The 15230-nt window shown below is 38.3% G+C and overlaps 1 protein-coding gene across 1 annotated transcript in view; it reads right to left on the bottom strand.

Annotated features, from left to right (window-relative positions):
- PSD3 (pleckstrin and Sec7 domain containing 3) overlaps positions 1 to 15230 on the bottom strand; it is a 560881-nt gene that overhangs the window by 347503 nt on the left and 198148 nt on the right. The window contains 1 exon segment of the mRNA XM_074287446.1: positions 6523 to 6912. Coding sequence (XP_074143547.1) covers positions 6523 to 6912 — 390 coding nt within the window.

Raw genomic sequence — 15230 nt, 5'->3', positions numbered from 1 at the left:
AATTATACAGTATTTCAAAGTCTGATTTTTTTGTGTAGCAAAATAACTATATGGACATGTATACATATATTGTATTTAATTTATACTTTAACATATGTAACATGTATTGGTTAACCTGACATCTTGGGGGAGGGAGGAGAAAAACTGGAACACAAGATCTGGCAATTGTCAATGTTGTAAAATTGCTCATGCATATGAGTAAATAAAAACTACTAAAATATAAAAAATATAGAAGTATAACATCAGAATGAGAAAGACATATCTATACTCTGTCCTAATCAGATTATGACTAGACTACCATGATCAGGTAGTCCTTGGGTACCATATTTTGGGAAGGACCCTGACAAGCCAAATCCTATCCAAAGAAACACAATAAGTATATTTAAATCTCTAAAAGGATGTCATATTGAAATCAAATTAAACTTGTTTATTTATCCACAAAGGAAAGACTTAGGACAAATCAATAGAAGTCATAAAGAGATAAAAGGAAATCTTCCTGCCCCCAAAGAGGGACAGGAGATGCTATGTATGTTTCTTGAAACTGAAATGCAGAATAATCACTTGTTAGGAAAAGAGTAAGGGGAATTCATGTTTCAGCTAAAGGGTTGAATTAGGTGACACTGGAGTTCACAACTGAAATTCTGGATTCTGTAACCTGGGTCCAGCCCTGGCTCTCCTAAGTAGTCATTCAGCAGTGAGCATAGTACATCTCCTAATACATGTCTTAGCTTCCTTATGTATAAAATTCACAAGGCAGCTCACCATTCCAGGGCTCACTGTCCTAATCTATGAAATGAGGGGGCTGGAATTAGCTTCTAAAATCTCCAGCTTTGGGTCTCCAATTCTTTTACTAGCACTTATATCACTAGCACCATATGTGTGGGTGTGTTTCTGTGTATGTATTTATGTATGTGCATATACATACACACAGAAAAATACTCATACATGTATTTATCAGTGACATTAGGAAAACTGAGTAAGAGATGTATGTGTATGAGAAGAGGGGGGAAAAGGAAGAGAGACGAGAGATTTATTCCAGGTTTTAAATGTTTGGCAGCTTTAAACTGTATTTTAGGTTCAATTTTCATGTCCTGCTTGCAGGAACTCAAAAAACTTTATATACTCTGGGAAATTATTTATGAAATCTTTTAGAGAGAAAAATTGCCAACACTTCCAAAAGATCAAAAAAACAAGAACAACAACAACAAAAAAAAGTACTAACCCTTAGACTGCCTCTATAAGTAGTTAGGCTACATATTGCTAAAAGAATTCACTGAGAGACTAAATGACCACCTGTTAGGGGTGTTGTTGAAAGGAACCCTATATTGGGTGAATAGTTGCACTACATGACCTTTAAGATCCCTTTCAAGTCTGAGATTCAATGGAACATTCTTAAATGGATTGACAGAAGCATGTGTAGGCAAGTACCACTGCTCTTGCTTTTCTGACCTAACTAGGAGACTGCTTTACCTCCCAATACTCTACTGCTGACAATTCTTTTTTCCCTTTTTGTTATGGCTTTCTAGCCATAAATTTCATATATACCACTCAGTGCTAGAGCACTTTACTTAAATTACTCTTTCCTCTTTAATTAAACAAAACCCTATTCGTCCCAGAAAATCAGGTTACCCCCCACAATGGATATTCCAAGTTAAAAACCCTGCTTATAAATATTTATCAGATATTCAAAAGCTGACCAACAAGATGCACTGCAACAGAGGGGTCAAACATGTGGCCCATGCACCACTCTTAGCCCACAACACTCCCAAGTGTGGCCCAAGTCAGATTAAAATGTAATTGGGAAATATTTAACAAAATTAAAAATATAAGAAAACTTCGCATTTTAAAACTAAGTCAGTATATATGGCCCATAGGGATTCTTATGGATAATTTAGTAGCTCCCATTTCTACTTAAGTTTGACAACACTGCACAAAAAGAATGTTAGGGAAGGGAAGGAAATGAGCCTTTGTTAAGTGTTTGCTGGGTGCCAAGCACAGTTAAATACTTAAAAATATTTAATTTGATATTCACAACAATGCTGCAAGGTACAGTTTAGAAAACTGAGTCAGGAATTAGAGTAGGTAATGAGGAAACCAAATTATCACTTGTTGCAGATGATATGATGGTATACTTAGAGAATCCCAGAAAAACAACTAAAAAACTATTAGAAGCAATTCACAATTGCAGCAAAGTTTCAGGACACAAAATAAATCCACATAAATCATCAGCATTCTTATACATTACCAACAAAATCCAACAGTAAGAGATACAAAGAGAAATTCCATTTTAAATAACTGTCAATAATATAAAATATTTGGGACTCTATCTGCCAGGGGAAAGTCAGGAAGTATATAAGCAAAACTACAAAACACTTTCCACACAAATAAAGTCAGATCTAAGCAATTGGAAAAATATCATGTGCTCTTGGATAGGTCAAGAAAATATAATAAAGATAACAATACTACCTAAGCTAATCTAATTATTTAGTGCTATACCAAGCAAATTCCCAAGAAACTATTTTACTGACCTAGAAAAAATAACAACAAAATTCACCTGGAAGAACAAGTGGTCAAGAATCTCAAGGAAATTAATGGGAAAAACAAATCAAATGACTGTGGCCTAGCTATAGCAGATCTAAAACTATATTTTAAAGCAGTATTGGCTAAGAAATAGACTAGTTGATCGGTGGAATATGTTAGGTTCACAGGACAAAATACTCAATGACTATAACAATCTAGTGTTTGACAAACCTAAAGTCCCTAGCTTTTGGGATAAGACTTAAATGAACTGATGCTGAGTGAAATGAGCAGAACCAGAAGATCATTATACACGGCAACAACAATGCTGTATGATGATCAATTCTGATGGACATGACTCTCTTCAACACTGAGATGATTCAAACCACTTCCACTTGTGCAGTGATGAAGAGAGCCTTCTACACAGAGAGAGAGGCCTGTGGGAACTGAATGTGGACCATAACATAACATTCTCATTCTCTCTGTTATTTGTTGCATTTTATTTTTTCTCAGTTTTTCTTTTTTCTTCCTTCTTGATCTGATTTTTCTTGTGCAGCAAGATAACTGTATAAATATGTATACATATATTGGATTTAATATGTATTTCAACATATTTAACATGTATTGGTCTACCTACCCAGCTAGGGGAGGGGGTGTGAGGAAGGAGGGGAAAATTTGGAACAAATGGTTTTGCAAGGGTCAAGGTTGGAAAAATTATCCATGTGTATGTTTTGTAAATAAAAAGCTTTAATAAAGAGGGAGAGAGAGAGAAAACTGAGGCAAACGAGATCAAGCCCATGATTGGATTTTAATTCGGGTTTTCCTGACTCTATACCCAGTATTCTATCTGCTAAGTCACTTAGCTGCCTTTTTCCATTCCAATATCCTCTCCTTTTTCACTTTCAAATTAACTGACATGAGAATCAGCTTGGAAAATACTACCATACTTTTACTTTTCCATGTTGACTGGACAAGAGATTTGGTTAAAACGATTAAGCTCTTTGGGAGAGAACTTTGGTCATAAGTAGATACTGAAAATGGGTACATGGTGGGTCAAATTAAATAGTTAACATCCAACTCCATTTCCTCTACCAAAACATACACACTAAAAATGTTATTATTTGTTAATTCTATTACCGATAATTATATTTTTGTGGTTTAGGGAATTGGGGGAGAGGAAAAGGGAGAGAGAGAGAGAAAAAAGAGACAGAGAGACAGAGAGAGAGATGGGGGAGAGGGGAGAGGAGGGAGGAAGAACAGAGACAGAGACAGAGACAGACAAAAAAAGAAACAGAGAGATAAAGACAGACAGAGACAGAGAGACAAAGACAGAGAGGGGAGGAGGGAGGGAGAGAGGGAGAAAGAGAGAAAAAGTGGGGGGAGAGAGAAAAAGGGTGAGAGGGAGGGAAGGAGAGATCTAAATTTGTGAATTCACTGGTTTAGGGAAATCCTGGAGATATTTCTATGGAGGGAAATACCCTCCCCAAGACTGACTACAACTCTTCCAGAACTTACAGACTTAAGAAGTGGCTAGCCCACTCCTGATCTATGTCTGGCCATTGGGCCTAGATGGGTCTGGAGGGGAGATGAGGCAGGTGAGCTTGCCCAGCCCTCCCTCCCTTAGATTCAGTTCACTTGTATGTCACAGAGTCACCTGCCTGATGTCATGGCCCTCTTCCAAAACGAAGGACAAACAACTTCTGTGAATAAAAGCTGCTCCTTCGGAGACCTAGATGAGACTGTTTAGTTGGGCAACCCAGCCAGCTTTCTCCCTCCCTCCCTCCCTTCTTTCCTTCCTTCCCTCTTTTTTCCTTGATATCTTCAGAATAAAGACCCCATAGCAATATGGCTAGGTCAAAGAATGCATCACAACATCTTTCACACATCATTTATAACCTACAGTTAATAGGATCATGTAAGGTTGTCTCTATGGCATGAGACTGATTGAAGAAAGCCACAATGAAAGTCTTATGATGTAAAGCTGATCTATAGAAAATCTTGGGTGTTTTTTTCAAGACATCTTAAAATGTTTCTCTTTCTATTCACTTCCTTAGTTCAAAGCCTACAATTTAAGAACTTCAAATCAATTTTTTTAAAATTGATGAGCATTCTTGTCACCCTCTCCACCTCTTCTAGTAAAAATGATAAAGAAAATCTGGAGCATAGAGAAACAAACCTCAGGAGGAAGAAGACAGAAGATTGGCCTTTGCAAGGGGAGGGCATTTATTCCTAAATAATTGATGGTTGGCCATGAAGTCCTCCTGCAATTTGGCAAGGATTGTGAACTATTTTCCTTGACTTAAGACTTCCCCCAATGCCTCATCATACAGAAATGGGTTCTCAAAGACCATGCCAAGGGCACTCAAGACCTGGCAGGCCTTATCATGCTGAAAAGTCTTCCAGTACTGCCCAGGAACAGATTCTATTTCTGTTTCTGTCTTCCAAGAACCATACTAGCCAAGGGCTCACCCCAGAAGCTTGGCTACCAGAAACCCTTTTTTGTTTTTTCCTGAAATCTAAACTGGTGAACCCATACAGATAAAATCACGGATCTTCTACAGTGTGAACATTAAAAAGAATCCTGGATTTAGTATCTGGCAGACCTCAGTTCAAATCATAAGTAATACTGTGAGAAATTAAGTGGCTGGCCACTGGCCACATACCTGGTATCAGAGGCAAGACCATAGCTTTAGAGCTAGAAGGAATCTTGCAAGTTTAGAATTACAGAAGTTAAGACACTAGCTGTTACCTAATCTAGCCCATGAAACCATTTTAAGGATAAGGAAACTGAAATCCACAGAGCAATGATTTTCTAACTTCCTTACCTAGAATTTGAACACGGAGGCTTTTGATTCCAAATTGAGCATCCTTTCCAATTTAACATGGGTCTCTATTGTACAACTTGCCATTATCTCCTAGACAGATCCTAAAATTTTTCCTCAACTTATCTGACATTCTGAACATTTGTTGTTATTTCTGTTCAAGTGCTTCAATCATGTTTGATCTCTTGGAACTTTCTTGACAAATATACAGGAGTGATTTGCCATTTCCTTTTCCAGTTCATTTTACACATGAGAAAACTTGGGGAAAACAGGATCAAGTGACTTACCCAGGGTCACACAGCTTGTAAGTATCTGAGACCAAAAGAGATAACTTAAAAAGGCATCATTTAACATTTTATCTGACCTAGAACTATGCCCCTTGCCTCTTCCTTCTTCACCCTTCTTCCCACCAGAACTCTGGCCGTGCCCCTCGAAACCAGAACATTGATAGGTAAGCTCCCACCCACCTTCCCTAGAACCAGCACACCATGCCGCCTTTCAGGAAACAGTGCCCACATGTGCACCCCACAACTTTCTAGTTCCATTCTTCTCTCATTAGAACGTAAGCTCCTTGAGCCTGCTTTGCTTTCTACCTCCAGTGCTGAACAACAGCACCCAATACATAGCAATCACCTAATAAATATACTTTAATTCATTCAAGGGGCAGAACACCAGGCCTGGAAACAGGGAGATTTTTCCTTCTGAGTTCAAATCCACCCACAGACACTTATTTGAGTGACCCCAAATCACTTAATCCCGTTTGCCAGAGTTTCCTCCTTTACAATAAAGATGGCAAACTACTCTAGTATCACTGTCAAGAAAACCTCAGAACGAGTAAATAATAAACAATAATAATGCATCCAAAGTCTCATATCTACAACATCTATTACATAATCATAATAAACAAATGTCTGTGGCATGCCTGCTCCACAAGCGGCAGCCCACCTACCACCCCCTGCAAAATTGCCAATGCTCCCTAAATACATATTCTATCCATTCCCACTCCTGAGAAGAGCTTCTCAACATGCCCTTTTCTGACCAAAAAACACAGATTATCCTTTCCTCATTTATAGCATCAGAAAATGGCAAAGTATACTTTGACTTCTCACTTCCCGAATTCCCGGTAAGAAAATGATACAGAGAGAAAACACTGTAATATATGAAACACAGAGAAAAGTGTTACCTTCCCCAGAAAGGCGTCTGCAGGGCCCCCTTCGTGTAGCCGGGGTCGTCCGCCCCGCTGGTCCCATTGGCGATCTCTCCAGGGTAACCCATCATTATCCCCCCATCGGCAGAGACGCTGAGGACATCCTGCTGTGGCCCTGAAGTTCGCTCCAAGAACTGACTGCCTTCTTTGATGCGCTGTTGGATCATGGGCGTGAGAGGCATTTCAAAGCTAAAATAGCTGTCGGGCTCCGAATATAAAGTCTCCAGCGACTCCGCACTGTAGTACAAAGACGTGTTATCCAGGATGGTTTCAAATTGGGAGCTATACACATCCGTGGAATCCTCTGTGTACCCAGGTCCCAGAACATCGTCATCTTCTCGAGTCGATTCCTCTTGATCAATGATCCTAGGGGGAAGGAAACAAGAGTTAACATTTTCAGCAATCCATTTAAAAAGAAAATAAGATATTACCTACTCAGTGCATCAAAGTATCAATGAAAACATTCTGGAAAAAATAACAGATGGAGCAGCCAGGTAGCACAGTGTGATAGAGTTCTAGTCATGGAGTCAGGAGGACCTGAATTCAAATCCGGGCTCAAACACTTTTCATTTAACTAGCTGTGTGGCCCTGGACCTCGATTACCTCACCAAAAATAACAACAATAATAAATAATAATAATAGATGAAACCTTAAACATGTTTAATGATATGCTGTCCAAGGAAGGGAAATATAACAAAATAATTTTAAAATAACACCAGGAGGGAGTAAGAGGAAAATTAACCAAGGAGATTATATCTCTCTGTTGGAATTCAGCAATGATATTGTGAAGATCATTAAAGCTGCCATCAATTCAGATGGAGGGAAGCCAGAGGTTTAAAAAGCTAATAGCATGGTCAAGTCCTTCTTCATTCAGCAAATGGAATGTGTTTTTAATGTCAAGAAGTCCAGATTTGGGGAACCAAAGTTACAAGCAACTTATAAAACTAACTTTTTTTACTTTTTAAAATTAATATTAGTTTTTATAATAGATTTTTCTTTCTTTTTTTTTAAATTTTATTTATAAATTTTTTGACAGTATATATGCATGAGTAATTTTTTTATAACATTATCCCTTGTATTCATTTTTCCAAATTATCCCCTCCCTCCCTTTACTCCCTTCCCTTGATGACAGGCAATCCCATACATTTTACATGTGTTACAATATAACCTAGATACAATATATGTGTGTAAATCCCATTTTCTTGTTGCACATTAAGTATTAGATTCCGAATGTATAAGGAACCTGGGTAGATGGACAGTAGTGCTAACAATAAATTTTTATTTTTCAAAATGCATACATCCCTCCAGGATGGCCCATTATTACCCCCCATCGGCAAAGACACTGAGGACATCTTGCTGTGATCCTGAAGTCCTCTCTAAGACTGCCTTCTTGGATGTGTTGTTGGATCATGGGCGTGAGAGGCATTTCAAAGCTAAAATGCCTATCAGGGTTAACAGTTTTCAACATTCACCTTTGCAAAACCTTGTGTTCCAAATTTTTCTTCTTCCTTCTCCCTCTCCCCCTTCTCCTAGACAACAAGTAATCCAATAAACATGTGCAATTCTTAAAGATATTTCTACATTTATCATGCTACGCAAGAAAAATTAGATCAAAAGGGGTAAAAATGAGAAAGAAAAAAAGTACTTTCCCTAACAGCAGCAAAGGGGAAAGTACTATGTTGTGATCCACATTCAGTCCCCACAGTCATGTTTCTGATACATCACAAGTCTATTGGAATTGCCCTGAATCACCTCATTGTTGAAAAGAGCCATGTCCCTCAGAGTTGATCATCCCATAAAAAAATAACTTAAAAAAATCTTTAACTAGATGTCCTGTAGGTATCTTTCACTTAACATAGATAAAAAGAGCACTCATTCTTCCTTCTGTAATTGTATATCATAGTCAGGGGTACCACCGTTCTTCCAGTCATCATCACACATGGTGTCATTCTTAATTCATTCCTTACTCTCATTCAGCCCACATCACCAATCCTTGCAAATCCTGGTGATTTCTAGCTTCACAGCATCTCTGGCCTACACGTCCTAGTCTAATCACTGTAATTTAGGTCCTCCTCATCCCTAGCCCAGAATATTACATTAACTTTCTAATTCTCCCTGCCTTGTCCCCAGTCTATCCAATACATCCTCCACTAAACTGCCAAAGTGATTTTCTAATATATGGATTGAACCGTGTCATATCCTGGAGCAATGAATTCTAGAGGTTTCCTGTTAACTACGGGACCAGATATATACATCTTTGTTTAGCATTTAAAGTTCTCCAAGGAAAGACAGAGACAGCCAAAAAAAAAAAAAAAAAAAGAATAGAAACATAGGTACCTATATCTACATCATCTATGTGCCTACAACTATAGCTACGTAGGTAGAAGGTGATATAGAGACATCTTCTATATACTTATTTCTATGGCATCTTTATTAGAAGAAAATGCATTCTTTGAGAGTTGAGATCGATAGAGATAGCTCTGTATTTCTAGCACTGAACATGATAGCTAGCATATAGTAATTATTTAATAAATTTTTGTTGACTAACTGAAAAAAATTAAACATATTCCCATATATACCGATATAATAACTCTATAGGACCCCAACTTGCTTCATAAATGATGTGTGAATATACTCCCGAAGTGTTTGGCCTATTCAAGCATGGTTTGTTGTGCTTTGCTTTACTGCACTTCGAAGATTTGCATTTTTTACAAATTGAAGGTTTGTGCAGACCCAGCATCTAAGTCTATTAGCACCATGTTCCAACAGCAAGTGCTGACATAGTGATTCTATGTCACATTTTGTAATTGTCACAAAATTTCAACCTTTTTCATTATTATTGTGTGTATTATGGTGATCTGTGGTCCATGATCTTTGATGTTATAATTATTTGGGGAGGGGGTCATGAATTGTGTCTATATAAGGCTGTAAACTTAATAAATATTGTGTGCATTCTGCTGTTCCATCTACCATTTTTCATTTCTCTCTCCCTCTCCTGAGGCCTTCCTATATATACCTTGAGGTATAGAAATACTGAAATTTGTCTATTATTTCTACAATAGTATTATACCTAAAAAGCAATGTACTTTACTGCTAGAAAGTGAGCCATCACCTTGAGCCTCCAACAAGTTGTAATCTTTTTGCCGGGGAGGATCTTGCCTCCATGCTGATAACTTCCCACTGATTAGGGCTGTGGTCCCTGGAAGTTGGGAGTGGCTAGAGCAATTTCTTAAAATAAGACAACAAAGAAGTTTGACATAGAGATTGATTCTTCCTTTCCCTTGAATAGCTTAAGAAGCCATTGTAGAATTATTAATTGGCCTAATTTCAGACATTAAAAATTCAGTTCAACTAACCAACATTTATTAATAAGCACCCACTATGGGCACGGTTTTGTTAAGATAAAGGATAAAAAGGAGAAACAAAATGTAACATTTTTAACTGAATTGAAGTGGAGCCATCTGGTGTCAGGAAAATAGTATTACATAAAACTGAGTTTGTGTGAATTAGGGGGAAAAAAATTCACTTTGCCGTGTGGTAATTTCTAGAGGGCTGATTTGTCTTCTTGCTCACTTGAGCAATTGGGAGAATTAAGGGCCAAGCCTATGAGATATTTACACCTGGTTAGCAGTACACAGGGTAACTGAGGTAGATTAAATGAAGCAAAGGGAAGAAGAGCCCATAAGGAAAAAGCAGTGGCAAACAGAAAGGAAGCACAAGATGGGGATTTGGAGGGCAGGGGGAGGGTCTCTTCTAAACCTGGAAGATTATATCCAAAAAAAAAATTCTTAAGGTATTCCTTAAGCACTTACTCATGCGGAAGCACTGTGCAATGTACTAGGAACTTAACATTTCAATAGGGTAAGACGACATACATCAGGGAACTTGGTGCCAGGGAAGGTTCACTTTGGATCTGAAAATGGGTAAATGCGGCCAGAGAGGAATGGGTTGGCATACTCCTACCAGGAACGATGGCAAATCTGATTTGATGTCAGTTCCCGAACTGGAGAAGCTATGCAGTTAGCAGCAAATTGTTGTCAAGACCATTAAAAAAGATGGCCAGTCATAAAGTAGGGAGTGCTGAACCAGACAAGCATTTACAGCTCAGAAATCAGAAAAGTCTAAAAAATTAGGGCTTGGTTTATTGTTTTGCTGTCTAGACAAGAACATAATGGGTAATTAATGTTTAAAAGAGTTAATACAATTTAAAATTGTGTCCTGAGCACATATTTTTCCCTAGATGTTGCATTGTAGTCACCACTTCACTCTATGGGTATCTCTATAGAGCCCCAGGAAGGACTATTTTAAATGTCCTGAGAAATCAGGGACTCATTCAATTCATGCTATGGAGCCATAAGCAGCGACGTAAGGAAAAAAAAAAAAAAAAAAAGAGGAATAGCACCAGTTCCACATTGCTTTTAGCAGCAGGAAACAATCTAGGAGTGATGGCGTAGACAGAGATAGTGAAGAGCATCTTTCAGGCTGTGACTATTTCCATACATTTCTGAAATTTATGTTTGCTCATTCTATGATGTTTATTTTGTTTCCTGCCTTTAAACAAACTTGCCTCTGATACTGCAAACTATATACTTATGAGCAGAACTTTGGTCTTAATGTACTTCACAATACCATGTATATAGTTGCTCAGGTTTCCAGAGCAAGTTATGAACCATGGCATAAGAAAATTTCCCACAGTCCATACACTTAGGCAAGAGCGTCGGATTCACATTAAATTGGTGAACAAATCTGCTGATTTTTGAACTCAGCCCAGAAAAATTTCTTTTTACAACACAAGACAAAGATCAAAAATACCCAGAAAAAGAGGTTTCTAAATTTTTTTTTTTTTTTTTTTTGGCTATACTGGAGATCATCCGCAACAAATGCAACTATATTGTCCCATTCATTCACTGAACAACTATTAAATCATCTACTAACCATGGTGCAAGAAGTGGAACACTTTCCACTTTCCAGTCCCACACTACTAAGAAGTGCTCTGTGACCCTAACCACTGCACTTCCAATAGGCAAAGATCAAGCCAGTACTTAAAGAAACAATGTGTATTCTTCCAGGCAGTTAACCTGGTATCTAGCTGGTATTCTTTCCAAAACAGATTTGAATCCTAAAGTTTCATTTTCTTCCTATAGGACACTGAATAAAGTCCCTTTCTGAACCCCAGTGTCCTCATCTGTAAAATGAATGGGCTGGACTGGCTGACTTCTCAAGTCCCCCTGGCTGACCTTTATAAATCCCTCTGGATGACCTTTACACAAGTCCCCAGATGACCTCTACGAGTCACTCTGGATGACCTCTACACAAGTCCCCATGATGCGGGTTGTGGTCCCTTTAAGAAACTAATCCTCTCAGATTCATTTATTCCTTTCTGATTCCCAGCCCCTCCTAGCTGATGCATTACCAATTCAAGAAGCTAGGACCTTTGATTCACAAATCCTGTCAAAAGCATCCCTTAGAATTCCAATAGGAGATCTGGGCTCTCATAACTCCCACCCAGATCTGAGCCAACTTGGGACTTCACCCACAGGCCCCTTTGGCTAAATCTTTCATTATAAAAGAGCCAAACTGGCGCTCTCTCTCTCTCTTTGCAGAGGTTCCTAACATGGCAGCCTTACACCTGGCATGCCCAGGATCTCTGCCCACTGGAATCTTATTTCTGGTGCCTTTTATCTCTATCTTCATCTTTTACTAACTAGACTCTAACTTTACTTCCAAACCCCATAATAAACCTCCTTTATCAATATGGGTTTTCGGGCCTATAAATTCCTTTACAGGGGACTCTGCCCCACCACTAGACCTCATTTAACTGTATCCTCCTTGTGCTGAATCGGGTTGCAGGGGAGCTCTATTTGACCCCCTGTACCCTGAACCTGCCACTAGACGTTAATTAACCCTAATGTCATTTAGTTACCCCAATTCTGCACCTCATCACCCCTGGCTGATCTCTACAAGTCCCCAGATGACCTCTACAAGTCCCCCTGGATGACCTTGACAAACCTCTTCCAGTAGATCTATGCTCCTATGAGACTTTGGATGCCTTAATTATTATGTGATTCTAATAGCTAACATACTTCAACTGTGTTTGGGATCCCATTTGAGGGGTCTTTTTGCCAAAGATCCTGGAAGTGGCTTGCCATTTCCTTTTCCAGTTCATTTTACATATAAGGAAACTAAGGCAAATCAAATTAAGTGCCTTGCCCAGGGTCACACAGCTAGGATGTGTCTGAGGCTGGATCTGAACTCCTGAAGATAAGTCCTCCTGATTCTAAGCCCAATGCTCTGTCCACTGCCCTGTCTAGGTGACCCAGCAATACAGCTCATCCTAATATGAACCTGGCTCTACCTTTGCAATATTCTCCACTTCTCCATGCACTCTCTAATCCAAGCACCTAAAAAACAATAAGAGTTAACGCTCAAATATCAGAATAGAAGTCACTTCCAAGCAAAATTTATCACTTTAATCAGAGTATGGAACCTTATTCCTATCACAGGCTCCTGAATCATGAGGACAGGAGAGAGGGGAGGGGAGTCAAAGAGAATCTGAGCCCTAGCAGCTTGCTATCCACATCCCCACCTCTGCTTCCTCTAAAGCTTCATTTCCCCCCCATAAATCTGGATTATATAAAACCTGCTAACCAACAATAATTACATTAATTCTTCAACGAATAAATAAATAAATAAGTTATTAAGGAGGAAATTTTACCCCCTTTCAAAAAAGATCTCAGTGTATGAGTGAAACCTATATTGGAATATTATGATCTAGACACAGTATCCCAGCATTTGAAAGCAAGAATCTAATTCTATACACAAAAGGAATTCCAGTAATATATACCTAACAAATGATTACCTGCTCTTTTTCTCTTTCTCAGCTCTTTCTCTTCATTCCACTTTTCAACAACTTACTTGTTAGGAAGTTTGTTTTGTTTTGTTTTTCCTCTGACTATCAAGTCTAAATTAGCCTTTTTAAAGCTTCCCCACATTTTTCCTGGTTCTGCTCTCTTGGTCAAAGAGAGTAAGATTAATTTTTCTTCCATGTGACAGCCCTCTTAATATTTGAAGAGAGCTACACTATCTTCTCTATTCCAGGCTAAACATATCCAGTTCCTTCATCCAATGTTCATATACAACACTCAAAATCCTTTAACATTGCGACTATTGCTCTCCAAATACTCTTCAGTCTGTTAACATTCATCTTATAGTGGGGTGAAGAGAAGTTAACACAACACTCCTGGTAAAGTCTGATAAAGGCAGAATACAGGGAGACTCATAAAACAAGAGGGACTTGAGAGCAGGAACTTTCTCCTCTCTTTGTATCCCTAGAACTTAGCACAATGCTTTACATATAGCATTTATTTACTTAAATGTTTATTCATTTATTAGCTCATTCATTCATTCCTAGAAATTATGACCCTCTTAATAAAATCCCACTCATTTAATTTGGCTTCCATATTATATTAATTCATATTAAGATTACAATCACTAAAACACCCAGATCTTTTTCAGTCAAATCGCTTGTCTTCCCAGACTTTCTCCTTCTTAACACTTGTGAAGCTGATTTTTTTTTGTAACTAAGGGCAAATTTTTACACTTATCAGTATTGAATATCATCTTCTTAAGATTCAGCCCAATACTTTAGCCTGTCAAAATTCTTTTCGATCATGACTCTGTTACCCAATGTATTAGCTATCCCTCCCAGAGATGTGTCAGTTGCAAATGTGATGAGCATATCATCTATGCCTTTATACATGTCACTGATTTTTTCAGTCATTTTTTGGTCATGACCTCACTTGGAATTTTCTTGGCAAAGATACCAGAGTGATTTGTCATTTCCTTCTCTCCTTCTCCAGTTCATTAACAATTATTCATTGAGTCTAGAGATCCAACTTACTATATACCCATCTGATTATTTTAGTGTCTAGTCTAAAGGTTCTCAAAGGAGAATCCTGGAGATCTTTGAGAGTCTTTCAGGGGTTCTCTGAGATACAAATTATTTTTACAATATAAAATTCTGGTCTAACCCATATCTCTCCATCTTCTACATAAGAATAGCATGAGAAATTTTATCAAAAGCTCTGCTAAAATCTAGGTAAACTATGTCCACAATATTCTCCTTTCTATTGTTTTAGAAATCCTGTCAAAAAATTAAATAGTTATAAAGAAATCTGGCAAGCTCTTTGTAACCATTTCTTCTCTTTCTGGATGTTCATTGTTATTGTTGTTTTTAAAGACTGCATCTCTCCATATTAAGTTGAAAGTTAAGGATCTACTCATGGACTGAATCCATACTGGTTAGCATGGGCAGTTTGGCCCACTCTGTGTTTCTGATCTTCCTTAGGAGACCTCCACCAAAATGCTCCTATGATAGAGTAACTCCAAGACTCACAGGCTGCACCAAGCTCAAAATCTGGCAGGTCCTCCCATGCCAGTAAAAGCTCCGAAGGTACCCTCAGCATGTTTGTTGTCCAAAGACCGGGCTGTTTGCAGAGGCTCATCACCAAACTGGCCTTGGGGTGACCAAGTTTTTGGCTATGCAGGTTTCAGAGACCATCTGAGGCTGGTAAAATTCTTGAGCTGCTATGCAAGCCACACATCTTGTTTGCAAAATATATAATATAGAGAGAGAACATAATAATATATAATAAGATATATGCAAACCATATATCAGATCTAGC

This window comes from Sminthopsis crassicaudata, chromosome 2 (assembly GCF_048593235.1).
Source record: "Sminthopsis crassicaudata isolate SCR6 chromosome 2, ASM4859323v1, whole genome shotgun sequence".
Lineage (NCBI taxonomy): Eukaryota > Metazoa > Chordata > Mammalia > Dasyuromorphia > Dasyuridae > Sminthopsis > Sminthopsis crassicaudata.
The sequence above is the reverse complement of the archived record's forward strand: the minus strand, read 5'-3'. Positions and strand labels throughout refer to the sequence as shown.